This window comes from Aristolochia californica, unplaced genomic scaffold, assembly GCF_029961685.1.
Source record: "Aristolochia californica isolate CCGP_79_NKW_82.1479 unplaced genomic scaffold, dmAriCali1.0.hap1 SCAF_4, whole genome shotgun sequence".
Classification (NCBI taxonomy): domain Eukaryota; kingdom Viridiplantae; phylum Streptophyta; class Magnoliopsida; order Piperales; family Aristolochiaceae; genus Aristolochia; species Aristolochia californica.
In genome coordinates, this window is record NW_027182103.1 from 3,813,948 (window position 1) to 3,841,161 (window position 27,214).

General features: G+C 35.3%; 3 protein-coding genes across 7 annotated transcripts; 2 read left to right on the top strand and 1 right to left on the bottom strand.

Moving 5' to 3' along the window:
• Window positions 1–469: 469 nt before the first annotated feature.
• On the top strand, window positions 470–8,170 carry LOC137963890 (F-box only protein 6-like). Of its 2 annotated transcripts, XM_068811118.1 has the most exons (3): window positions 470–699; window positions 6,395–7,671; window positions 7,750–8,170. In XM_068811118.1, the coding sequence occupies exons 1-2, from the start codon at window positions 602–604 to the stop codon at window positions 7,641–7,643; spliced, it is 1,347 nt and encodes a 448-aa protein (XP_068667219.1). In that variant the 5' UTR covers window positions 470–601; the 3' UTR covers window positions 7,644–7,671; window positions 7,750–8,170. The 2 variants fall into 2 exon arrangements, with proteins under 2 accessions (XP_068667219.1, XP_068667218.1); XM_068811117.1 differs by having other exon boundaries at window positions 6,395–8,170.
• A 240-nt stretch (window positions 8,171–8,410) lies between these two features.
• LOC137963707 (protein transport protein Sec61 subunit gamma) lies at window positions 8,411–10,874 on the bottom strand. Its single transcript, XM_068810877.1, has 3 exons — window positions 10,719–10,874; window positions 10,488–10,644; window positions 8,411–8,606 (listed from the first exon to the last, which is right to left on the bottom strand). The coding sequence occupies exons 1-2, from the start codon at window positions 10,810–10,812 to the stop codon at window positions 10,529–10,531; spliced, it is 210 nt and encodes a 69-aa protein (XP_068666978.1). The 5' UTR covers window positions 10,813–10,874; the 3' UTR covers window positions 8,411–8,606; window positions 10,488–10,528.
• A 9,108-nt stretch (window positions 10,875–19,982) lies between these two features.
• Window positions 19,983–27,143, top strand: LOC137962122 (uncharacterized). Of its 4 annotated transcripts, XM_068808840.1 has the most exons (10): window positions 19,983–20,035; window positions 20,241–20,400; window positions 23,240–23,308; window positions 23,714–23,790; window positions 24,568–24,717; window positions 25,026–25,099; window positions 25,246–25,364; window positions 25,586–25,669; window positions 25,799–25,930; window positions 26,740–27,142. In XM_068808840.1, the coding sequence occupies exons 4-9, from the start codon at window positions 23,784–23,786 to the stop codon at window positions 25,902–25,904; spliced, it is 540 nt and encodes a 179-aa protein (XP_068664941.1). In that variant the 5' UTR covers window positions 19,983–20,035; window positions 20,241–20,400; window positions 23,240–23,308; window positions 23,714–23,783; the 3' UTR covers window positions 25,905–25,930; window positions 26,740–27,142. The 4 variants fall into 4 exon arrangements, with proteins under 4 accessions (XP_068664941.1, XP_068664945.1, XP_068664944.1 ...); XM_068808844.1 differs by having other exon boundaries at window positions 20,000–20,400; window positions 25,799–25,914; window positions 26,740–27,143; XM_068808843.1 differs by adding an exon at window positions 22,731–22,852 and having other exon boundaries at window positions 20,003–20,400; window positions 23,240–23,790.
• The last annotated feature ends 71 nt before the right edge of the window (window positions 27,144–27,214 follow it).

Sequence of the window (27,214 nt, forward strand, 5' to 3'; positions counted from 1 at the left end):
GTTGGGCCCACTCCGCTTTTGATTTAATGGACCCGCCAGTCATTGTTCTACTTTAAACTACCCTCGTCGGAAAACGTAAGATTCGACGCTCAATCACACCTGCGAAGATGGAATCTGGGCCGCTGAGCTGTTTAGGTTCCGTTCCTCCTGTTACGGTTTCCCCTTTTTAAAAATACACGCTCATATTCCTATAATTTCGTCCATCAATAAAAGCAAAGAAAATAATAATGGCATTTCAGAAAATAGAGAAAACAATGGGGGCATTAAAAACGAACACAGTGCCCGAAGCCCCAAGGCACCGCGAGGGGACAAACTCCAACATTAAGGAATCTCAAGGGGCAGTTAGAGACAAACAACCTACCAATGGTGTATCCGTAATTTATTTAATTAAAATGCGCATTTGCTCAGCTGGTCAATATAACAATAATTACTCCTTCATCGATGACGTGGAAAAAGGCGAATGGGGGAAATGAGAGCGCCAGAGTGCGAGGGAGGAAATTGAGAGAGCGAAGAGGAAAGGAAGAGGCGAGACTGCGAGAGAGAGAGAGAGAGAGAATGGAGGGTAGAGAGGATTGGAGGGTGGGTGGGAAGGAATGAATGAATGGAGGGGGTGGCGATGCTCAGACAACTCATTGGACAGATTCAGGAGCTCTGGGAACTGTACGGCTCGCCTCCATATCACCACCATCAAGACCAGAGGTAGCTTCTCTTTCTCTCTCCGGGCCTTGTTTGCGCTTTTGGTTTCTCAGTTTGTGCATTTTTTTTTTTTTTTTGGTGGATTTGGTACGGTTTCCGTTTTTGCAGCTGTTGCTTTACCACGTAGGTTTTGTGGTGGACTATTTGTGCCGATTTTTAAGTCAATGATCCAGTAAACTGACTTTTTTCCTCCTCTTTTCTTCTTTATGTAGGAAAGAGGCTTCCTATGAATTTGTTGGCCTTTTGGCTTTGTAAGAGAGTAGAAGCATTTTCTTCATTTATTTATTTATTTATTTATTTGAATAGCAGAGTAGAAGCATTTTACGGCGTAGTGATATCGAATTGGCGGCGTATTTGGAATTGTAACCAGGGTGTGGTGTCATTGTTAGAATCTTATTAGCTCGCATAACCAATCTTTTCTGTTATCCATTTAACTCTTTGTGTTTCCTCCTCTGGAATTCTGGCTTGCTGTCTGACCGTTCTAGAATATTTAGTCTTTGGCGCTGTTGATTGTTGTTGACAAAAGTTAAGGTTTTTTTATTTGCCCGTGTATATGATGTAAATTTCCGTCAATAATCAGTTGACCATTCGTAGATTGATGTTTACAATCATTTATTATTTCTAAAGAGTTTATGCTCTTTATGTTGCTCCAGCCTAATTAGAGATTTGATTTGTGGTTTGAATTAGGAAGTTGTTCTGTGGACATTAATTGAAACTTTTTTTGCCTCAAATTTGGGGCTGGAGAAGTTCAAACTTCAGGTTTTGGTTTTAGTTCTCCATTATTGGAGTGAAATGGTATTAGTATAGAATGATGCTCGGATGGGCATTTGTCTTTTGTTTTCATGGTAGTGAATTTTTTTGTGTGCACGAAGCTTTTTATGTTTCCCTTCTCCAGTTCAGAGAAACTTACTGAAATGTCCAGATGATAATTTTTATTCTTTTTGCATTACAATTCAATTTTTTCATAGGCACCAAAAGAATCAAATTATTTTTCCTTACTATGGAAGTTATCTATTTATCAACACTGAGAAAAAGGAAAAAGACTATGAGGTGTTGAACTCTTCTTGCTCATAATTGATGTGAAATAACCGAGCAGCAGTTGGACTGTGGTGAGGAACCATTTTGATGGGAGACATAAATGCAAAAATAAGAACAGATTTTGTGAGCGCATGTCCATATTCACTTCCCTCTCAATATTGATTTCCTACTGCAATTTACAAAGGGATCTGAACAACCTGAACTGCTTTGCTTTGAAGAGGAACTTCAGAAGGAGATATGAGATCTTTACCTGTCCTATTCTTATTTGAGCCTTCAGATTGGAGTTCTCTTGCCTCACACTGTGTAATTGTAGCAATTAATTTATCTTTGCAATCTAGAGGGGCGTTCAGTGGCTTCTTTTGGAGGAAAGTTGTCGTGGATGCAGGCTTAGTGAAATGGTTCACAGTCTGTTAATTTTTTAAGCGTGAGGTGTTGAGGGTTGGATGGCAAGGCTGGGAGGAGTGAGAATGTTCTATAGAAGCTATGTGTTTTTTTTTCATTTTATGGAATATATTTGATTTCATTGCATTATTATGTGATTTATGGTGTATATCTGTTGCTGCTTTTCCGCCGTTGCTTATGATAAGTTTAGCAGTATTTGTTCCTCAAAAGAGCTCTTATCTTAGTGTTGGTATTGGTACTGGTACCTAGCTTTTAGCAACGAAGCTTCCTTCTCAGATAAAGATGTCTCTGATGCTACACAACTCTCCTGACAAGAACCACTTCTTCTATTTTGTTTGATTTTTTGGGCAGTCAGGAGGGACAAAAGAGAGATATTTTCTCTCAGTCCTAAGCATATACCGCCCCTTCCAACTTTACCGGACACAATGCGTTGTTGAGTTGATTGATGCTTTGAAATCATTCATAGGAAGATAAATCTGGTAGTGAGAACTATCGTTTTGTTGCCATGGCTTTCAAGCTGTCGGGTGATGTTGAAGTGACGATCCAGTAACATACTATAAGCTGTTAATCCAAAATTTGTAGGTGTGAGAATGGTGTATAGAAGCTATTTAGTTTCTCATTTTGTGTAATATAATTTATATCATATCATTATTTACGTTGTTCCTAGTATATATTGGTTGCCTCTGTAATCTCCTTAAAAGTTGAAAGTGAAAAGTCTAAGAGGTAGGGGGAATATAAGGCTAAGGGAATTGTGGTTAGAGATGGAGAAAACTTAGATGGAAATGTTAATTGATTAGTCAGGACGGGGGGCATTGTACCATGGAATCAGGGCTTAGGTGTCCTTCGAAGTGAAGAACAAATTGATTAGTTGGAAAATGGTTATGGTTCAGAGCAGTACAAGTCTTCTGTCAGGTTAATTAATAAATCGAGCTAGAATGGGCTAATTAATGGAGACTATCTGAACCTCAGAATGGTATTACTGAACTAAATTTAAGCCTGAATTGCAGGGGGTTCATGCTTCAATATCTGTGATGAATGTTCTCAACTAAAACGCCTTCTGACTTATGTTTGTAAGTCTAAGACACGGTAATTTGTCCTTAAGAAGTCAATTACTTGCTTTTCAGAGCCACTTGGTTCAATTGTCATTTTCTTTTTCAAATTTAATTCTTTTACTGCTGTTTTTAAGTTCATTAGTAAAGGAAATCAGACTTTTGAAACTTTTTGGCTTTTGAGAAACTCCAGACTATTAGAATGTGGCTAGTTTGTTTTTCTGAACTTTTGAGTCGGTCAAAGTTGAATAGTTTATGTTTCATTCACTTGCTTCATCTCTGCAAGGCCTCACTTTGTAGATTCAGTGGTTCAATTTTATCAAGATCCATGATTTCCTATTTTATTTTGTTTCTCATTTTTCTTGCTGTCCTTTCCCATCCTTCACAATTTTTAACTGCTTTATGGGCTATTGAGTAGTGCTTGTAGTTTCATTGTCAATATAAAATTCATACATGTTGAAGTAATGCTGTGTGCCCTTAACTATTTGGCCCATGGTCAACCCAGTGAATTAACATGCATCTCAGGTTAGTCATCTTCGATCTGGCCGAGTCCCAGACAAGTGTCTGATTTGCATCCAAAATGACCACTCCAGGCCAAGTACAGTAGTTTGTACTTTTGTGAGACTCATGTTAGATGCAATATTTTTTGGAGTTTTGTGCATTCTAAATAATTTAATCTGGAACCATGTATATGCTATTGAACTTTTCCTTCCTAAATAAAATAAGAATGAGGATTCTTACTTGTACTACTTGAAGACGAAGGCAATGTAGTCAGTTAGAAAAGGTGGAGGATTCAATTGATATTATGCTTCTTGCAAGGCAAGGTACTAATATCTGTTCAGATTAGTCATTTCATTTTATCCCTATATCCAGCACTTTAGAGGGTAAAATTCAGGTAAGGGTTGAAAATTTCAAATTTTACAATTTGTTTACTTATTGGGGGTCCAGTCTTTGCTCCAGGTCTAGGAGTGTAATACAAAATTTCTGGTCGAGTTTGCTCAAAATCGCTACATTGTACTCATAACTTCTTTTTTCTGATTCCATCTTAAGATTCAACTTATTAAAAACCTCTGCTTGGCATTCTCGAAGTTCGAATCCACTTTTCTATAATTATTTGGTATGTTATAAATGGGTCTGTTTAAATAATTTCTTCAGTTTCCTCTAGAATTTTCCGGTATATGATCAAACTCAAATTCCAGAAGCACATTAACTGTGGTATCTTTGAAGTTTCATTGAGATAGCCTTAAGTCAAGTGCTTTTTTCTTCTTCTTTCTAAAGAAAGGTGCTGGTCTTTAGTTTTCTGTTCTGTTTGTCATGAAACTCACCCAAGCCTTTTTTCCAATCAATGATTGCCAGTGGATTAGGATTAGTGGACATGTTGGATTTAGTCATCTGCTAAGCATGTTTTTTCTAGTTCATTATTGTCTAGTATTTTTTTGTTAAGCCTTTAGCTTCTATTTGTAGACTTGTTTTGTTTTGCATTGCTTGCGTTGTGGTGTTGCTACAGTTCTTGCCGTACTTCAAACCAAATATGTTAAAAGAATAAGAAGTCCACTTGTTCTCTCCTGCCCACTCTCCCCCCTCTCCCCCCTTAATTTAAACAAATAAATAAATAAAAGGAAAAGAAAATTAAAAAAAATGTTATGCCTCCTGCTAAATATGTCTGGATCCTTTTGATATTTGTCTTTAGTGGCCGTTTCTTGGGCCATTTGAAAGAAAGAAATAATTATACCTTGAATGGAAATCTAGGACAAGTGGAAAAGTGACTGGAAAATCTTTCTTTATGTTCTCTACTAGGCTAGCACAGAGTGCAGGCTTCTCCGAAAAGCCCTGTTAGTGCATGGGGAATGTTGGGAGGGAAAGTGAATTCTCTGTTGGTGTACATAGTGGAGGCTTCTCCGCAAAGCCCTGTTAGTGCATAGAAAGAAAATGCATTATTGCATGTGAAGAGTTCTGGTGGATCTAAATTACTAGAGCTAGTGAATCACCTTGTTTATGTATGGAATGAGAATAAATTGAAATTTCATCCAAAATTTCGAAGTTAAAATTCTCTGGAGAATGTTTAATTAAGCTGAAGTAAGATTATGTCATCTTGCACCTCAACCTTAGATTTGAATATTCAAGTGTCCCCACCCTTTCTAATAGTAATTTCATTTATATGCACTAATACAAAAAACCACATTTTCTTGAGAAAGGAGGTAGCTGTTCATTGGACTTCCATTTTCTTTTCCTAGGAGATCTACTTGCTCTGTGCATAAACTCCCCCAAAATCTTTTCTGAGATATTACCTCCTCTGAGTTAAGATATGGTTTGGCTCAAAGCTGGATGATCCTTTACTGCTACCTCAAAAGGCATCCTAGGGCCAACTGGTGGTGGGAGAATGATCTGCTTCTTTTGGAAATGCTGGCTCAACATGCCAAACTGTGAACCATCCTTCCTGGTCTTAAGCTCATTAGGGTTTCATTAGCCAGTCTGCTGTTGGTCTGTTTTTTTTTTCTCTCTCACGAATTTATGCTCCCATAGGTCCCTTCTATATTTTGTTTCGCTTATTACAATGCCATTGTTCACTGTTTTGGTTAAAAAAGGAACAAGAAATCAGACAAGTGCAGAATCAAGACCCCTATTCTAATACTTTTCCACGTGTGTTGGATATCTAGGGTTCCTTCTTAACATTTTTTGCTGGTCCACATGCCCATATTGTGAAAGAGAGGGTTGTGGATTAGCTTCATCTGACATCTTTGTCCCCTTCAACCTTATTTGTGGTCAGAATAAATGGTGAAAGTAATTCAGCAGAATCAAAGGGTAACAAATTGATGTAGATTCTTTTTTGTTTCTAAGTTACTGTCAACCTTTTGCTTGGATGGTTTAGCAGGTTGGCCTGTAGGGATAGTGTTTAAGTAGAGTACTTGCTGTCTTACATTGGTGAGCAACTTACTGTGTTCATGTACATATTGACGTTTTCTAGTAGCACCATCTGGGTAATATCTCATATTTGTCACTTGCATAAATCAATAAAACAAGAAGAATGCAAATGAAAACCAGTATACTTCTGATGTGCTTATAGTTGTAATATGCTGCGTGTTCTCAGTATTAAGTGGATTTTAAATTAATTAGTACGGAAAAAAAATTAAGATGCTGGGCTTATAAGCATAAAAGAATGCATACTATAATGTTATCTATTGTACTAACCATGTGTTGTCTATGAATAGATGGTGTTTTCTCAATCTTGGTGAAACCTCTGTGTATGATGGTTACTGCAGCCTCATAGTGGGGGGCGGAAGATCAAGCAATTTAAAAATGGTGGAAGCTGTGAAGTCTCCTCCTGCCAAGAAGTCTCGAAGAGATAGGGCCACCCGAGAGAAAATGCCCACCACCAGTAGTTCAGGTGAAATGGAGCAGCAAATTTGGAAAGAATTGCCGGAGGACCTTTTCGAAGCTGTAATTGCAAGACTTCCAATTGCCACATTTTTCCGATTTCAATCTGTTTGCCGGAAATGGAACTCTTTGCTGAGCTCAAAGAGTTTCTCTCAACACTGTGAAGAGATTCCACAAGCCCATCCCTGGTTCTACACCATCACCCATGAAAATGTCAACAGTGGAGCAATGTATGACCCCTCTCTCAAAAAATGGCACCACCCAAAGATCCCTTCTTTGCCTGCAAAAGTAATTATTCTCCCTGTGGCCTCAGCTGGTGGTCTTGTCTGTTTCTTGGACATTGGCCATAGAAACTTTTATGTTTGTAACCCTTTGACTCAGTCGTTTAGAGAGCTACCAGCGAGGTCCGTTCGTGTGTGGTTCCGTGTGGCTGTGGGTATGACTCTTAATGGAAATTCAACCAGCAGTGGATACAAGATCATGTGGTTGGGATGTAATGGGGAACATGAAGTCTATGACTCAGAGAGAAACTGCTGGACACGCCCTGGAAGCATGCCATCCAACATAAGGCTTCCACTCTGTTTGAACTTCAAATCACAAGCTGTTTCCGTTGGTGGGACTCTCTATGTCATGCGTTCAGATCCTGATGGTATCATATCCTACAACATGGCCACTAGGGTTTGGAAGGAATTTGCCATCCCACCGCCTCCACATCTTACTGACTACACACTTGCAGAGTCGAAAGGGCAGATAATGCTTGTGGGGCTGTTAAGTAAGAACGCAGCTACTTGTGTATGCATATGGGAGTTGCAGAAGATGACTCTCTTGTGGAAGGAGGTTGACAGAATGCCAAATATATGGTGCTTGGAGTTTTACGGAAAGCACGTGAGAATGACATGTTTGGGTAACAAGGGTTTGCTCATGTTGTCTCTGAGGTCAAGAAAGATGAACCGCTTGGTCACCTATGATGTATCAAGCAGGGAGTGGCGGAAGGTGCCTGGATGCATGCTTCCACGGGGTAGAAAGCGGCAGTGGATTGCATGCGGGACTGCATTTCACCCTTGTGTAACAGCTGTAGCCTGATTTACCCCAATGGGTCTAGGAGACAAGGGTAAGTAGCCTCAGTGGCCTTCTATTTCTTGGTTCTCTGTCCCACATCTGCTGCTAATTTTTGTTTAATGTTTTACAGACTGTTGTGGAAGATAATGCTTGTTAGTGGCTTCTCCCTTTTTATCTTCCCGGATAGTCTCCTTACTATGTGCATCGTCTTTTCACACTTGGTTTGTCATTGAAGGGGTGGTCTGGCCTAGTTCATGGCAATTGTTTGCTCTTGAATCATTGGGGAACAAGTGGTTTTAGGATGCAAAAGCTGAAGGGACACTTGTGCATGGAACTAGACCATAGAAAATCAGAAGAAAAAGAGGCGACTGAAGGGATCCCATTTTGGAAGAAAGGTGCAGCCCACCCCAGGAGATGGCACTTGTTGCTAATCCAATATATTTGCACTAACGTAACATGATGCAGCGCTGTTAAAATATTAACTTTTGCTTGCTAGTTCTACTTGAAAGACGTTTATTTGGGGTCGCAATATTGAATTCTCGTAAGGCTTACTACTGTTTCAAGAATCTGCGCAACAGTCACCATTTGCACTAACAGATATAGGAACATGTACAAAGATGTGTTCTTCACGATATGCCTCCAATAACGCCCCTTGATAGATTCTCTACATCTTAACCATCTGTATTCAAGCTACTTCATTGAGAGAGCTTTAAACCACCCATTTTGTTGCACAAAATGAATCAAGATATATGGATAAGTAAAAACTAAATCAGAAGAAGAAGAAGCAGAAATGAAAATAAAAATTCTGCTCTGCATAAACTAATTATGTAAACAAGGAATACAGTTGAAAAAAATCAGTGGATTTTGCTCAGTTCATACAGGATAAATAAAGCAAAAGAACAAAATTTTCTTTCCTAACAATGGGTACTGTAGTAGGCAAATTCCACCAAGCGGTTCCACCAGTTCACCTTCCAAATACATCCATGTCTGCATCATAAATGAGTGAAGTTAGGCCAGATGGTTAAATAACCAAATAACTGTAGGAAGAAAACCTGATCAGTCACTGAACAAATTAATATTTTGCGAGGTACTTTGAAGCACTTCTATTTAACCACAATACAGCAGGCTTTGCACTGGACTTAAGATGCTATAAAACCTATAACTTCATCTATGACAATCATAGTTGCACATTTTTTAGCCTCATTGCTATCGAGTCAATTGGACACACCACAGTATCAAAGATAACATGTGTCTAACTTGCATCTTGGGTGAGTTGTAAGATATTAGAGACCCTAGAACAAGATAAAGATCTGACTAACGTGAGATCTAGGAATTTTAGCTGCCCAAGGAAAGACTCAGAACCGAGGAACCATTTCTTATACATACTATCCATCAATATACCTAGTTTGACCAAGTTCTCATTCATAGTTGAAAACCACCTTTGTTAAAAAAAGAAAGTTTACTATTTGTGACCACATGATATAAGTCCAAGAGAATATTGTGTGAAGCCTAAAAAAAATAAATCAAATAAAATATATGTATGGAAGATGGATCTCACAAAGCTTAGATAATACCAATAATAAGCAATGCTTCTTTCCACAATTTCATCATTAGCAACATAGTAAAAGAACAAAATGAGAAGTGGAATTTTTTATAGGGAACTGGTAATAAACAAACAACACTATTCCTTGGAAGTAAAATTCTTTTCTAAATGATAAATATAAGTTTTTAGAAGAGAAATAGCAGTCCAGACTCCAATACAATTAGCTTCTACTTTCATCCACTACAATTTTAACAATCCAGCCACCACACAACTTTGGACCTATGGCAAATAGCAGAACTCATATTTACACAATATTAACAGTTATATCCAAGATATAATTTTTTATATTTTTTGGATTTCATTTTGAATTGGAAAAAAAGTTGACGCTAAGAGCAATAACAAATTATAAAATTCCCAACAAGAAAAACCAAGCCTCACGGAACTCTGTGAAAGACCACATCAATGAATAAAAGTCTTCTTCCTTCACTAATTTAGGAGAATCAGAAACAGTTCCATCAACCGGAACTGCTTGCAATTGTATAAGATGAGTTGGTCTAGAAAGACAGTACCAGAGTTTACCACTAGCTAAAACAATCTTGTTAGGGTGCGTAAGTAGGCAACATCCAGCATGGTAAATGCTGCTATATATTGCTCAGTAAACTGACATTGTCGGTTAAACAGTAGTAATGGTGGATCAGCCTGTAAAGCTTATGGGTTTAAAAAATTCCAGTATAATTATTATTATTATTATTATTTGAATTAAGGCAAAGAATGTAGTTTACTGTCTTCTAGATGAAGCAAGTGAATATATTAAGCACTAGAAACGTATAAAAAGAGAGGGTTAAACTGTAACAGCAGCATGTGTTTAAAAACGAGAGAATTATAACCCTGGCACCCAGGGAGTCCGGTAATTGACATCACAGTTTTCTACAGTTCCAAGGTAAAATCGATTTCACTGTGAAAAGTTGGAGACTTTCGCAATTAAGAAGTGAGAACGCCTCCATCATAAAGCCCTGTCTTCAGGAAATTCTAGATCCATTACTCAGGTGGCCTTGTCCTGGATGCTCAACCGTGCCAACACTGATAGTAAGGATCTAAATTATCCATCTCTACATCTTCAGCATAGACTAATTTTAGGTATTTCCCAATCCGACTCTCGTCGTCCAGATTGTTCAATATTCCTGCTAGCACGTCACAATCGCGAGATGAACAGGTAACCAGGATGAGAAGATATAGTACAACTCCCGGCATGTAGTCATATTTCCTCCTCCGTAGGAATAAAGAAACACATGAATAATTGGAAAGTTTCCAGCATGAACGCATACCTGTTAGTAAGGATGAACGGACAGGTCGCATACTTGTTCAGTTAACCAGATCCGACAATAATGTTATTGATCGGAATGAAGATCAGCTTGACGAAAAACCCCACGAATCCCATAACCACGAAGCCTATCGCCGTCCGAAGCGCAACCTTCGTGAACTCTACCACGGTGAAGTGAAACAAGAAAATCAGGTTACAACTCAAATCGTCATAATTCATGAAATTCAAGATTTACCTTTGCGATCAGGCTTGTGGCACCTCTTAACAAGGCGAAAGCTGTCCTTGGCGAATTCTCGCAACGGATCGACGACAGAATCAATGGCATCCATTGGCAGAGATGGATCCGAAGAAAACGAAAAAGCCCTAGTTCCGATCTGAAGATTGACGAAGACGTTGAGGTCTAGAACTAAGAGTCGGGAGTCGGTACTCTCTTTTATTAAATGCTTGGGAGGATTTTTTTTTTTAATTTTTAAACTTTATAAATTAATCATAAAAATAATTGAAAAGACATTTCTGAAAAAGAAAAAATTAGAATTTAACCAATATTATTCCCAAAAATAGTTAGTGAAAAATAGAATTTAATCATTATCTTATTTCTACTAACTATTTTTTAGTAAAAATAATGGTCAAATTCTTATTTTCTTTTATTTTCTAGGGTTCCAAAGAGACCCTTTGAAGATGTTCGAATTCCCAAATCCAAACTGACTAAAAATATAAACTAATACTCTGAGTCAGTTTGGAATATTTTTTATGGCATTTGCTTTTTACTTGATAGTGCGGATTCGTTGCTTTAGATTTGAAAATTTTGTTTTAGTTTTTTCTTCTTTTTGTTATTTGTTTCAAAATTTTATGTGAATTGTTGCTAAGGTGTATATTGTCATGGTTGGAAGAATGAGAAACTTGGGTTTAGGATAAGTGGATAATATGGATAACCTATTAATTAGGAGTTTAATGCTTTATTTGATGGTGGTGAGAGTGTGAGATTTGTCATTTGCTGTGTCAAAATTAGTTGATACTTTGTTAATACAAAGTTAAGCTTTGCATGTGATGATATGTTGAAGCTCCTTGCGAGTCTTGATTAAAAAAATACGTAATTTAATAACTAAAATTACATAAGTACAAACTTTAAACCGTATATGGTGATTCTAAGAGACAATTGTGATTTTTTAAGCATGATCCCGTATTGAATTATGAAGTGGTGATACTAAACCATTAGATATCGATGTGGTTATATACCACATTGTTTAGCATATCTTGTATTCTCAAATTCTTTGTGGCTTTCTGGGATTCGAAGGCGGGACGTGCGAAACCTGCTCTGATACCATGTAAGTACCTAACCAATATAACCCGAAAATACTAGTTGATTAAGGTGCGGAAAGCCAAGTCTTAACATAAACTACCAACATATTCCAACAATGGCTCCAACTTATTATTAATTAGTTTGACCACTAAGGGTGACTTAAAAAGTCTCATGATGTAATGGAGCCTTTGTTCTATAGAGAAGGTCACATATGTCAATGAATGTTATATGAGTTATATGAAAATAGTTTCTAGATACATATAAGTTTTCTTTGGTGTTGATGGTTGTTTTCACTCATTATTTTTCTGTTTGGTCACCAAAATTTTAGGGTGTGCTAAAGTACTATCATAACATAATGGAAATTATCTAGCGATATTTTACGTATGTTAGTTAGTAATATTACAGTACCACGTCAATTGATAACATAATGTAGTAACATATTTGTTTCATAGAAGAGGTCACACATGTCAATTAATTTTAAGGGAGTTATAGGAAAATAGTCTCTAGGTAGACCAATGCAACAATAGATAGTTGAGAATTCAGATGTAACGGTGGAAGGACCCTTCACAACATCGTAACAATGATTACTTAACATGGTACAAATTCATTTGATAACATAGTACCTAATGATAATTTGATTTAGTACATTGCATGTAAGTAACATTGTAAAATATTTTATGTAGAAGGTCACTATTGTCAATGAATGTTTAGTGCATTATTGAAAATAGTTTATTTAGTGTATCTCTACAATGTTTTTCTTAGTTTTTGCGTGGGTTTTATGATAGATTGGATGCTAGTACTCAGATAGCTGAATTGTAATTAGAAATTGAAAGTAAATATGACAATTTTGATTTTTGGAAAGTAACTTTAAGAGTTCAGATTGTCAGCTTTGAAATCAAAATCTGTACTCATGAGTATTGTTAGTTGAAACCTAATCAATTCAAGGGCATTTTAGTTATTTTATGTATTATGTTTTTATCCTATATGATGTTTGTGAGGTAGGTAGTGTCTTTATATGCCTATGGTTCAATTTTCATTCATTATAGAGGTGCATTTTAGGAGATATGTAAGTTTATGTTTTGAGGGGTATTTTTATCTTTTATGTAAAAATAACATAAACCCTAATTAAAAGAAGAGGGGTGTGCTTTTTTAGGCATGTACTCTAAGGCAGCAAACTGTTGCTCCTCTCCAACCTCTTCTTCTCGTAATTTATCTTCTTTTCTCATCCAAGTCTCTAATTTTTCAAGGCATCAGAGTGGTAAATCACTTGTTGGGTAGATTTCTCTCAATCTTTAACAACCTTTTTAGGGGATCTTCCGATATTTTTGGATTAATAGGTAAAAATTTCATTTTTTGTTTCTTGGGTCATGACTACTACTCTTACTTGAAAGATTATTGGGGTTTTGAGTCATTTAATGATCCTAATTTGAGAAATTTCTTCACTATTGTCTGTCTCCTTCTACCTTTCTTGTGTCATCCTCAATTTTATATGTGTCACCCAAATTTTATGTCATTGAGTTGTTTATTCTTCAATGTTTGATCTTGCTTATTGAGGTTGATTATTATTCATTGGAAATTGATTGGGATTATCGTTGGATTGCACTAATTGGATCAGTTGTGAGACCCACTTGATTGTGCATGCATAGACTTTTGGGGAAAAAGGTTTCTATTTGATTGGTTAACGCATTGTTACACTGAATTGCAGTAGTATGTGGTGTTTAATAGCTGAATCTAACACGCAAGTTATTTTCTAGAGGATTAATAAGGGTTCCGATGTGAAATTCTCTCAACCTATTAAGATAACTACGATCCGGTTAAATGGATTGAATTATGTCAATTAGTCACGATCAATTTTGATGTATTTGAGGGTCATAAGGATGGCCGAATACGTAATACATAATACATAATAGATGATTCTTCTATACCTATTACTAACGATTGGGTGGTTGAAGACAATTTAGTGATGAACTAGTTGGTCAACATTATTGAGTCATGATTTAGTGACCAAATTTTGAGTTGTACTACTTCTAAGGCGATGTCGACTACCTTAACATCTATTTTATCTCAAGAAAGTAACTTGTTAAGAATCTATGAGTTGTATGTGCTATACTTTAACATGAAGTGTGGCATTAGATTGGTGACATATTACTTCACAAAGATGAGAGGGGTACTATAGGAAATCAATACATTCCATCCATTTACTATGAACGTTGATGACATTAGTGAGAAAAAAATCAGATTTAAGTGACTTGATTTTGAGATGGTTTGGGATCTGAGTATGATGTCATTCGAGTTTAGTTGTTGGTCAATGAGGATGTGACTACCCTAGAGCAGACCTCTTTAGGTTGAAGGTGTAGTAGTGAGTAGAAATGACTCAGGTAGAAATCTCTCATATGCAATTTCTCTTAACCGCCTACCCTCTATTAGCAAATATGATAGTAAGTTTTTTGATGTAATAATAGAGCTAGAAGTTTCTCGTTGTCTACCCATGGCCATAGTCGGAATGATAGGGGAGATAAAAAATGTGTTCATTTAAGTCAAACCATATTTCTGAAAAATGTTGGGAGAAATTGGTAAACCTGCATGGGCCAACTCTTATAGTCACAAAACAAGACAACTCTTCTCACATTGGCTCTTATGAAGAAATTCAATAGTTAGTACAACGAATGGGCCAATTGACTACATCATCTGCTACTTCTCTGACTGTAGAGACTCATCCTTCATCCTCAACAAGTGTCACAATGGCGAGTGCATATATGATTGCATTGAATGTGTCCCAATCTCCTTCATGGATAATTGATTTAGGAGTCTCTACCCACATGTCAGGTATGTCTTCTTTCTTTCAGCCCATTAATCCATCTTGTTCATATTATAGAGTTACTTTGGCTGATAGGTCCACCTCTCCCATTCAGGGGGAGGGTACTGTTCACACTACCCCACAAATATCCTTAAACTCTTTGTTCCTAAGTTTCTAGTTAATCTCTTGTCTGTGAGTAATATAACTAAATCTTTAAACTATTATGTAACTGTTTATCCTACTACTTGTATTTTCTAGGATTTGCAGATGAAGAAGACAATTGGTTTTGGATATGAGAAAGGAGGACTCTATATGTTGGATGATGTATTTATTTCTCAAGCTATGGTACTTTCTACTAACAAATTCATCCTACTTATGACATCTACGCTTGGGACATCCGTTTCCAGTTAAGCTATATCAATTTTTTCCTTCATTACTAACAAATATCTCATTTGATTGTGAGTCGTGTCAGTTGGGAAAACATCATCGGTTCAGTTTCCTAGTTAGTTTTAATTGTAGCATCAAATTGTTTGAGTTAATTCATTCTGATGTATGAAGTCCATGTTAAATTCATAGTCCATTTGGTTTTAAGTATTTTGTGTCATTTATTGATGAATTTAGTTGAGAAACTCTGGTGTATCTCCTATGGGAGAAATCAAATGTCTTTGATGTATTCCTGATTTTTTTTAGTTAAATAAAAAATCAATTTGGTGTTTGTGTTCATGTGCTTCGTGCTTATAATGGATTAAAATATCTTAATCATAAGTTTTCAACTTTTTGTGCCTCCCTTAGTATTACCCATCAAACGCCTTGTCCTTATACTCCTCAACAAAATGGTGTGGACGAATGTAAAAACATACATATTTTTTGAGGTTACTCGGACACTATTACTACACAAGAACATTCCTAAGTCATTTTGGGGGAATGCTATTTTAACTTCTTATTTTTTAATTAATTGCATGCCCTCCTTTGTTTTAAATGGCCAGGTTCCTTCATAAGTTCTAAAACTACATTGTAAACTATTTGATGTGGTACCTCATGTTTTTCGCTTTACTTGTTTTGTTCACATTTTTGGAGCTTTAGTTGATAAGTTGTCACCTGCCAGTCAAATGTGTCTTTCTAGGGTACTATTGTTGACAAAAAAAGGTACAAAAGTTATGACCCTGTTCACTGGAAGACATGTGTCAACTGATGTGACCTTCTTTGAGCGTGCTCCTTATTTTGAGTCCCCTAGTGTTATTCCTGGTTCTTTTGAGTCTTCCTCAAGTAGTCCAGTTCCAATTTCTATTTTGTATGTACAAGCTCCATCAACTTCCTCTCCGCCTTTTCGTGTCTATAGCCACCATCATTGTGCTGCTACAATGCCTCCAATAAATAAGCCTATATAACGAAAGGTAAACAATCTTGCACTTTCCATCCTGTCTTTAAATATGTTTCTCTTGACTTTTTGTCCCCGTTCGGTGTAGGATGCTTTGTGTTATTCATAGTGTAAACAAGTTATGGAGGATGAGATGAGTGCTTTGCTATCTCGGGGAACTTGGCGTCTATGTGATCCTTCGACAGAAGCTATTATTGTGAGGTGTCTTTGGGTTTATATTGTAAAATATAATGTTGATGAATCTATTGAACGACACAAGGCTCGACTGGTAGCAAAGAAATATACACAAACCTTCAATGTTGATGTGTTTGAGAAATTCTCTCATATGGCCCGACTTGCTTCGATAGTTTCTTAATCTCTATAGCAATTAATAAAGGTTGACCTTCTTTTCAGGTTGATGTTTAAAAGTCCTTGTATAGAGATTTATATGAAGAAGTTTATATGGAACAACCTCAAAGGGAGATAGGGTAGGTATATAAGCTACAAAAGGCTATATATATATATATATATATATATATATATATATATATATATATATAGATATTTAAACAGAGTCCTAGGTTATATAAGCTACAAAAGGCTATATCTATATCTATATCTATATATATATATATATATATATATTTAAACAGAGTCCTAGGTTGTGGTTTGAGAAATTTAGCACTATAGTAATAATGCAAGTTGGGTTCCATAGCCATTGTTATCATTTTGAGTTCATACTTAAGAGGAAGATTGGTGTAGTTGTTTTGGTGGTCTATGTAAATAATATTGTATTGAGTAAGCATGATCTTGAAGGTATTATAGAAGTTAAATAGTACTTGGCTACACATTTTCAAATGAATTACTTAGGCCCCCTCAAATACTTTCTCAACATTGAAGTTGCCCACAACAAACGATGTATGGTTCTCTCCCAGAAGAAATATATATTAGATATACTACAAGAGTATATTTTGTTGGGTGCTATACCAGTATATATTCCCATAGAAGTCAACCATAATATTCATGACACATAGGGTCCTGCTCTAAAAAATAGAACTCACTATGACGTTTGATAGGTAATTTGATTTATGTTATAGTTACTTGGCCAAATATTTCACCGTAGAAAGTACATTTACAAGTTGCTCAACGGATTTTACAGTATTTGAAGGGAACACCTAGAAAATGTATGTTGTATACTCAAAACGGACAGATTGATACACTTAGATATTTTGATGCTGATTATGTTGGGTGTAAGATGGACAAACGGTCTACGTCAGGCTATTGTTGTTTTGTTGGAGGTAACTTGGTAAGCTGGAAAAGTAAAAAATAGACACTTGTGGCTAAATCTAGTGCAGAGGTTGAATATTGAGCATCACACGGTTAGTGAGCTTATGTCGATTAAGTGTATTCTTCTTGAATTTTGTTTCCAGTGACTAGTTCCTATGCTCATGAAATGTGATAACCAGACAACCATTTTTATTACAAGCAACCTTATATTCCATGAGAAAACTAAACATATAGAGGTTGATGCCATTTTGTTAGAGATGCAATTATACAAGGAAATGTGGTAACTCCATATGTGAAGTCTTCAAACTAGTTGGGAGATGTGTTTACCAAGCCATTGGGAATATGTGGACATCTATCCTTCTGTGACAAACTCATGTTATTTTATATCTGTCAAACGCCTAGCCAATACAACCCAAAATACCGATCTGTTAGGAAGCGAAAAACCAGGTACCTAACCCAAACTACAAACTCTAACACCCACCATTCTCGGGTTATGTATTGCTGTCCTTCGGGATTCGAACTCGGAATGTCGTGCCCAACTCTGATACCATGTCAAACACCTAGCCAATACAACCCAAAAGACCGATTTATTAGGGAGCGAAAAACCAAGTACTTAACCCAAATCACAAACTCTAACAATATCGATTCTCTAACTTGAAGGGGAGTGTTAACATATCAATTTAGGGGTTATTTTGGTTATTTTATATATTATATTTTATCTTAAATGATAACCGTTAGGTAGGCAATGTATTTATATGCCTATGGTTCAATTCTCATACTTTTTAGAGGTGCATTCTAGGAGATACGTAAGTTTATGTCTTGAATGACATTTTTATCTTTCATGTAAAAATCACTTACATAGAAATTGTCCCTTTTTAGGCACACACTCCAAGGCAAAAATTGTTGCTCCTCTTGAAGCTCTTCTTCTCCTTATTTATCTTATTTTTTCACCCAAATCTAAGATTTTTCAAAACCTAATAGTAGGATAAGTCTAGGTTAAACCATTACATTGAAATTGTCCCAATATAACCTAGTTGTAACATAGATCTATGTTAAATTATAACATAGTTGGTTATCAATCTTTAACCTAGTACCTTATTTGTAAGTAACATAGTAGCATATTTTCTGTATCAAAAAATAATTTATAAGAATGTATATTTAGTTATATATTCCCTTACTTTACTTGTATTCTTTTTTAAGGATAAGGTTGTATTTGTTTTGTAGAAGGTTGTAGGCCAATGTCTAGAGGCTAGAAGGGTTGTTCATTGGTACACTATAGGTACTCCTCTGCCTAGGAGGCAAGCCAGAGCCGGTCCCTACTGCAATAGCCATCACATGATGCTGAGGACAAACATGGGGAATATGGGTGGCCATATGTAGAGGAGCATGAAGTAGTGGTACCACAATAAGAGGAGTGGGAAGAGTAGCATGAAGAAGACAAAGATGCAGATATATGGAGATGATGAAGAGGAGCAATATGATGATGAACAATGTAAAGAAGAGGAGCAAGCGGGTTAACACGAAAAGGATGAAGATGCAAGCAGGTAACACGAAGAGCATACGGGAGTAGAGGCATCACTTTAACTGGTGCGCTTATTCGCTTTCTCACTCTTGCATTTGGATATTATAAAATTAAGCATTTATCTAAGTATTTAATTTTATATATTTAATTAAAATAAAAAATCTCAATTTAATTTTTAATTATTTATTAATTTAAACAAATTGAAAGTTATCTTAGTTAATTAAAAAATAGTTAAATAAAATTATCTTACAAAAATTAAGTCAATCGGAGTAATTTTATATAATAAAATATTATATTTTTTATTTATATAAATTAATGATTTTAATAATATATTTGATTTCTAATTTAAGAGTGATAATTTAGATATTAAAAAATAAAAAAATTGATTAAGTATTTGGATATTATATAAGTAAGTATTCATTTAATAATTTAGTTTTATATATTTAAATAAATAAATTTTAAAATCATTTATTAATTTAAAAGTTTAAATTTATTTTAGTTTAATCAAATAAAAATCTAAAATAAAATTTAAATCTATTAATGTAATTTTATATAATAAAATGCCCTTTTTTATTTATATAAATTCTTTATTTTAATATTATATTTAATGACTATTTTAGGAGTGAGAATTTAGATACTGTAAAAGTAATGATTTGACTAACATTTGGATATTATAAAATTAAGGATCTTTTTAGTCATTTTTATATATTTAATTAAATAAATAATTTTAATTTATTTAATTTATTTATTAATTTTAAAAAGGTTAAAATATATTTTAGTTTAGTTAAATACAACCATCTTATAAGTTTGTATAATAAAATACCCTTTTTTTGTTTACATAAATTTATGATTTTAATATTATATTTAATTAATATTTTAAGAGTGAGAATTTAGATATTAAAAAGAAACAATTTGATTAACCATTTGGATATTATAAAAATAAAATTTTTTTAAGTATTTTATTTTTATATATTTAAAAAATAAAAAAATTGTTTAAGCATTTTATTTTTATATATTTAAAAAATAAAAAAATTTGTTTAAGTATTTTATTTTTATATATTTAAAAAATAAAATAAAATTATTTTAAAATTTTAATTTTTATTAATTTGGACAAGTTATTTCACATCGGACGGCCACAGTTTCATTAACAGCTTTTAACTCATATATTTACTAAAATAGCACTGAAATAAATGCTACTGTAAAAACATCTAAATCTAATTTTCCTTTCGCTCTTCCCTTCATAGTCCATTCAGTCAGTCCGCTCGATTTTGTGCTGGTTGGGAGAACAGGTACTTTTCTTCTCTTTTTGGTCATTCTCCTCTTCCCATTTTCATTGTTTCCACCCCAAATCAAACACGAGGAGGCGTCTTCTACCATTTCCATTTTGCATGTTGCGCATAATTCGTCGCTTGGTGGTGTCCATATGTAAAATTCCTTTTTTGGATATTTTAGTTTTTCCATTCTCATTCAGGTTTCGTATCTCTTCTCTTGTAGTATTTGTGTGACTGTTTATGTCCGGCTCAGGTGCTACTTTCTGGTGGCTCTTTTTAGTGCTCCTCCCGGTTGCGTATACGCTATCGATCACCTAGCTGTTTTGGTCAGAACTATTGATATAAATTCTCTGTGTGCAGGCTTCGAGGAGGGCTGCAAATTGGTAATCTTCATTATAATAGCAAATCTTGATTGTCTTCCGAATGATACCATTTTATTGATAGCCTGACTTTTAGCTCATGTAGGAGTAGTTTAACTCAGGGGAAACTTATGCTAGTTTTTATTTACATTTAAAATTTTACATCTCCTATCAGCTTCAAGTCTGCAGTAGGGACCCGGATTTTATAAGTATTGCAAAAATACTCATGTAAATGAGTTAACCAATAAGAGGATGCCGTATCGCCCTGAAAGTGTTTTTTGAAATTTAATTTGAAGCGTCACATTAAAGTGTTTAAATTTCAAAAAGCACTTTATGGGTGATATGGCATCCTCTTTTGGGTTACTCATTTACATGAGTATTTTTGCAATACTCATAGAATCCCATGCAAGAGGGTTTAACCCTTTTGTTGGTTACTGTTTATCTTTGGTTCAGTTTCTTTCTTATGAGCAATAATGGATTACTGGTGCTAGGTTATTCTGCACAAAAAAAGTATTTTGATGAAACTATTTGTCATTCTAGTATTTATTTTGCTTCCCTCTATCATTCAATATCTAGGCGCAAGGCATCCAACCAACAATCTTTTTGTTTACAACTATGGAAAATTCACATTCTTCATATTATTGGTTTATAAAAAAAAGACTGTTAACTGTTGCGTAAGGGGCAGTTTGATCATTTTACGTGATATATACATTTTAGCATGAGTGTTACCGTGTTCAGTAAGTTTAGGTGTGTCTATGGTCCAGTTTTTACATTGTTTGGGAGTGTATTTTTTAACTACAGTTATAAGGAGGTATATGGAAGAGGTGCAAATATATCATTGTCTCTTATCTCAAGTGAATAAGAAAAAGGGGGTCGAGTTTTGATCCCCTTCAAGAGCAACCTCTACACTCTTTTCCAGTCCTCTTTTCTTCTCTCTCTTCCCTCATACCTCTTTTTCTCATTATTTTACATGGCATCAGAGTGATAAGGTATTAGTTTTAAGCATGTGAAGCGCTCCTCCTTCCTCCTTTGAATCCAGCATCTTCTTGAAGAAAGGGTTTTTAAGTTTTTACATTGACTGAGATTAAAATATAGTTTTTTTGTGTTCTTTTTCTGCTATAACCCTATGGTTGATGGTTCCTATTGCCTATTGAGTAGTCCTATGTCTGATTAGTGCCCCCAAAGGCTCTTTTTACTTAGGATTGTCCCATCTATAGTGTGTGTAGAACTCGACCCTGTACCTGGTGCCTACATCATCTCCAGGAAGGCTGATGTCATCCTCGGTTTTGGTGCTTTTAGGCTGAAGTTAAACTCATTCCATGCTTGATGTGTTTTGTTGGTTTATACATGAGCTTTTGATCAAACCATAATTCTAAGAAGTGGGGCCCACATAGTCTGCACAGGTATATAGTTGTGGTAAGGCTATTAGTTCATTGTTATTTGTGCCTATGGCTGATTCTGTTGAAATAATTACTCCCTCAAGAGAGTTTGGAGGCTCTGAAGGTATACATTGTTCTGATTACTACATTGTTCTCCACTTAACAAGATTGGCAGGTCTATTTATTTCTCTCTTATAAACTTGCTCTCTTCCTATTATGCTACTCCGCATTTTTCGTACTTTTTTTAATCTTATATCAACTACATTATTGTCTTCCTAGTACTGTTCTAACAGTCTACCATGTTTTTTCTCAAAATTTGTCAAGGTTAATACATAATTAATTTTTTGGTTCATGCAAAATTCTGTCAAAAAATTCCTCAAGATCACATACATTAAAAATTTCATCTGTTTTCTGGTTCATGCAAAATTTTGGCTATCTTTGAAAATTACCCTTATACCTCTATTTTACTTTAATATTAATCTTGATATTTTAGCTCCTACGATTTAGAGAGTGCCACATTATGGGATAAAAAACCTCCACTTGTCTGCACTCTGCACCAAACCTGCTGAGTGTCCTTCCCTCTCTTTAATTGATGTGACTGGGGAGCTGAATTTTCCCTCCTTTCTCTCATCTCCCTTCACCTGTTTTTTCTGTCCTATTTTCACCTTTTTCCATCTCTCTCTCTCTCTGTCTCTCTCTGTTTTAATTGAATTATCTTCAGTGTCGGTTCTTTCCACCATTGGCCTAGTATCTCTTATGTCACTGTAAACCTGCTCATGTCATTGAATCATTTGCAGGCCCAAGTCCTGCAATGTCTGCATCCTCTTACTGAAAATCTAATATTTCATGTTTAGTTTACTTTGTTTAACGAAGCATTGATTGATTTCTACCTCTCTGTTTGTTAATGAAGTTTGTGTTATATCCTAGATCATTGATTTTATTTCCTGGACAACTTTTCACCTCATCAGTGCGCAGGCTTTCTAGTAATGCGGAATGGCTGTTGTTCTGTGTGTTGCAAAGCCTTTACCTTCTCCAGCCACAATTAGTTTTAAATATATGAATATAGTGTAACAAGTGACTCCAGTGACTTGATTCAGGTTTTCTCCTGTCTCTCTAGTAAAGATTTTTTGTTCAATATTCTCATGTTAACATAGGCTTTATGAAATTAATTTTGAATGTGAATGAATGGAATGCAAGGGTGGTCTGCTTTTGGGCACGGACTAATTTAAGTTGAGCATTTGGTTGTCTTTCTGTAGGAAGGAACAGTTACAGTCTTGTAATGGTTGTTTCTTATGCATTACCAAGTTTTCAATGAAATTGTCTCTGTTCCTAATTTAGGTTTTGACATTTTATTTTGAAAACTGAAGGCTTAACTTTTGATCATACTAGCGATGAATGATTGTTTGAACCTCTTGTTTTTATTAAAAAATAAAATTGAAGTTTTGATACAGGATTCTGCTGTACTTAAATTTTTTAAAATGTAGGGGCAGAAAATAATGGAACGTTAACTACTACTGCATGCTGAACAAAGAACTACATCAAGGTGCTTGGAAGTAAGTATTGTCTCACTGGCAATTGTCCATTCCTTATGCTCAGAACTAATGCTCTGCCTATCTGATCAAGATGCAGGAGTCTTAGAGCTTTAGAAAAATATCAAGAAAGGGCATGGTGTCATGTATCCTAGCATTTTATCAGAGCTTGATGAGCTAACGCTGGTTCTTATATCCTAGAATGCAGTATTGTATGATCAGCAAGATTTTTGTGCTTGTAATCAGTATGATGATAGATACACCACAATGAACTTTCTTCTGGAGACTTGAAAATGTTTAATCTGCTTTCTGTAGCATCTTCTGTTTGGTTAAACTATGGAGCTTAGATGTTAGCTCATTGTTTATTAAAAATAGTATATTTAATGAATTGAGAGATATTCTGCGTGATAATTTTTGTGTGGTTTGCAGGTTGAGATCGCAGATTAGCATTGGTCAATAATTTGTGAGTAGTTGTGGAACTGCTTGTTCATTGGAAACCATGGATGGTATGTGAGACTCATCTTTTTTGTTCATTGGTGACATTTTATTTTTGCTGAATGTTTGTTTGTGAATAGCGGTGATTTTCACTTTAAGCAAGGTATAATGAGAGGCCCCTTTCAATAAAAAAACGTGAGGGACAAGGTTGCAATGTTTACGTTTTTTTTAGGGTGTTGTGATGTGGATTTTGGGGCACAAAAAAGAAAACAGAGGGGTTGATGATCAGCCTCTTCTCTGGCTAGTGTGTCAGCAATACAATTAGTAGTTCTTTTTACCAAAGAAAATTAAACAGGTCAATGGGAGAGCAAGATGTCCGGAATTTCTTCAAAGATGTCTTTTTACCAAAGAAAATTAAACAGGTCAATGGGAGACCAAGATGTCCGGAATTTCTTCAAAGATTTCCCAAAAGCACCATGGAGGATCACAATTTTCTTGTGCAGGATGATGCCATTTCTATTATTTTTAATTTTTTTGTTTTTATTATTAATTTTTAGATAGATCTCTGCTGAGTTTTTATGATAAGATTTTGGAATTTTAAAATTTTGGTTTATTAATCTTCAATTTGAAGTTGGTAAAGAAAAAAAATTACTAAAATGAATTATTGTATATCTTGCAGAAGCTTTAATTGGTTGTCTAGGCTTAGAAATTTTCTGAAATTGTCAACTTGAACTGTCTTTTTGAATTATGCTTTTCAATTTCATGGTTAAGTAATTGCTTATATAATTCAAGGAAAAAACATTGCACATCAGTGTAACATTTCATTTCATTTCCTGTTTGGATTTTAGTGGATTCACAGCCAAGCATGGAAGAAACCATTCTGGTGGGTGATGATCTTATGATTGGTCCACCATCTCCTCTCATTCCTCCTGAAATTGCGTCTCACATCCTTCAAGGTGTTGATTTATGCGATGGGATTTTAAGGAATCTCTTTCTGTGTAAGTTTTTTTTTTTTTTGGTGAGCCTGCTCATTCAAGTATGAACTACTCCGACTAACTTTTTTCATTTAATTTTTTTTTTTTTTTTTGTGATTAAATGATGTGCTTTGTTCCCTTGGAATAAGCAAAACTGTTATCCTCATATTTCTCTGACCTTGATAAGCGTCATGCAGAAAATCCACTACAGGATAGGTTTTGAATAACTGTAGAGTAGCTTTGCAAGGGAGGATCTTTATTTATTATTTATTAATTTATTTGGTTTTCTGTAACATGGGATAAAAAGTTTAATTTTGAAGTTCATGATTTAGGTTTGCAAATGAACGATATTGAGCCCTTCTGTCAAGATGAGATTGCATTATATCGGCAATGTGCAGAGAGACGGGTCTGATAATTACTTCAGTTGTTCTTCATCTTGTCTCTGTTTTGAATTGACGTGGTCATTCTTTGCTCTATTCCTCAAGTTTACCTGATTCAATTGATGAACTATATGACTTGCTTCAAAATTGGATTTTACAAAACTGGATTCAGGATAAGGAGCTGAGACAAAGGCTGATAGACAGTGAACATAAATTGGGTTTATCAATGCCCTTAGATGAAGCAAAGGAAAGAGCTGGTCAACTTCAATCAGAAGCAACTTCGTTAGAGAGGTAATTTTTTACCATTTCTCTATGTTGTAACCCAGCATGTGTGAATGCACAGGAGTTTTTGGAGGCTTGGGCATTAAAGTTTGTTGAACACACGCTGGTATTTTCATTGTTTCTTTCTCTATAAAGATTTAGTGTAGTATTTCTTCGTTTTACCACAAAGCCTCCATGCAGCCTCAACAAACCCTTTGGATATTCATTTCTTAAACTTTTCCTTGCTGTAGGCAGATGATTCTTGCAAGTGGTATTGAAGGGATGGAGGGTTTTCGCCGGCGTTGGAGTTTACACGGACGCCTCGAAGATACTAAGTAAATTTCATATGATGAATATTTTGGCAACTGCATGTTCTTGATGATTTTTCCACCAGAATTGCTACTGCTAATTTTTGTTTCAGTTTATTTAACGACTATCAACTTCTCATCGTAAGATTCCTGTAGGAAGAGATTAGAATCCCTGAGTCGGGGAATCTCAAACAGGAAGCAGGAAGATCATGTTGGATCCTCAAATAAAAGCTCCAACAAAAAGTGGTGGGCTTTGTGGTAGCTGCTTTCTGGTAATTTGCTGAATAGGTAGGCTGTTGGCCTCCTGAGCTGTTTGACTTATGCCCTCTCAGACAAGCCAAATACTTTTTTATTCATAATAGGCAATCAGAAACCCTCTTGGAATTCTGGCTATAGTTTTGTCTTATATTAGGCTGGCATGGTCAGAGTTCCACTCTATTATGAGTTTATGGAGTTTTTAGCTCACCTGCTAAATGTTTCATTGCATGTATTCTTTTAGGGTCTGTTTGGAACCCTATGGAAAATAAAAGAAAATAAAATAAAACGAGAATTTGACTATTATTCTTCCCAAAAATAGTTAGTGAAAAGGAGAATTTGATGATCTCATATTCACTAACTGTTTTTGGGAATAATAATGGTCAAATTTTCATTTTCTTTTCTTTTCTTTTCTAAGGGGGAGATTCCATGAAACATGTGGTATGAATTGCTTTGCATTTATCATTTATGTTCATAAATACTATATCCGACACCCATGATAACACCATTAACCTGATATAAACAGAATGAATGTACATTTAAAAGTCCAGGGTATAATTTTCTTCGTTTCCTCAAGGAGCACCATGGATATTCCAGTGCTCACATGGATTGCCTTCTTCCATCCGTGCATGGCTATACCTGTTTCTTTAGTCTTTTCTTGGATTGTTAGAGCTTTTGTAATATTAAGTGCAACCCTTACATTTTGACTTCATATGATTTGGAACAGAGATGTGGGCATGGAGTTGATGGATTTTCAATTTTACTACTTTCATGAGTTGTGGGTAACACTGCATTAGAATAGTCATTCCATCTAATACTAACGGGTAATTTTGATCCTGTAGGTGTGAGGCCTTGAGGGCAAAAGATCTCGAGTTCAGCACCAGTAATATGAATTCTAGATGCCTCGAGTGGGTGGGTGAGTGGAAGACATCCTCAAGCCTTGATGTCAAACCCAGCGTGGTATCTAAAACAGATTCAAAGCCCGTAAGTTATTTACAGACGAGTCTGATGCCTCACTGCTAAATCTTCTCGAACATCACTTGCCCTCATTAGCCTTTGTATCTACAAGTGTAGAGGAAACATTCAATTAGCCCTTCTTGAATGCCCATATTTGTTTTCTGGTTGCTTCCAAGTTGGAACTCATTTTTTTTAGTATTCTTAAACTTAATGTACATTTTAAGGTTAAACTAGCAAGTGAAATATAGTTTTGAGATTCTCCAGCGACGGCCTTTGTTTGCTGTCAAGAGCAGTTGCAAAGAAACTCATAAAGTTGCTATTCAATGCCTCAACAGCAATATTTTTTTTGTTCTTTCTGAA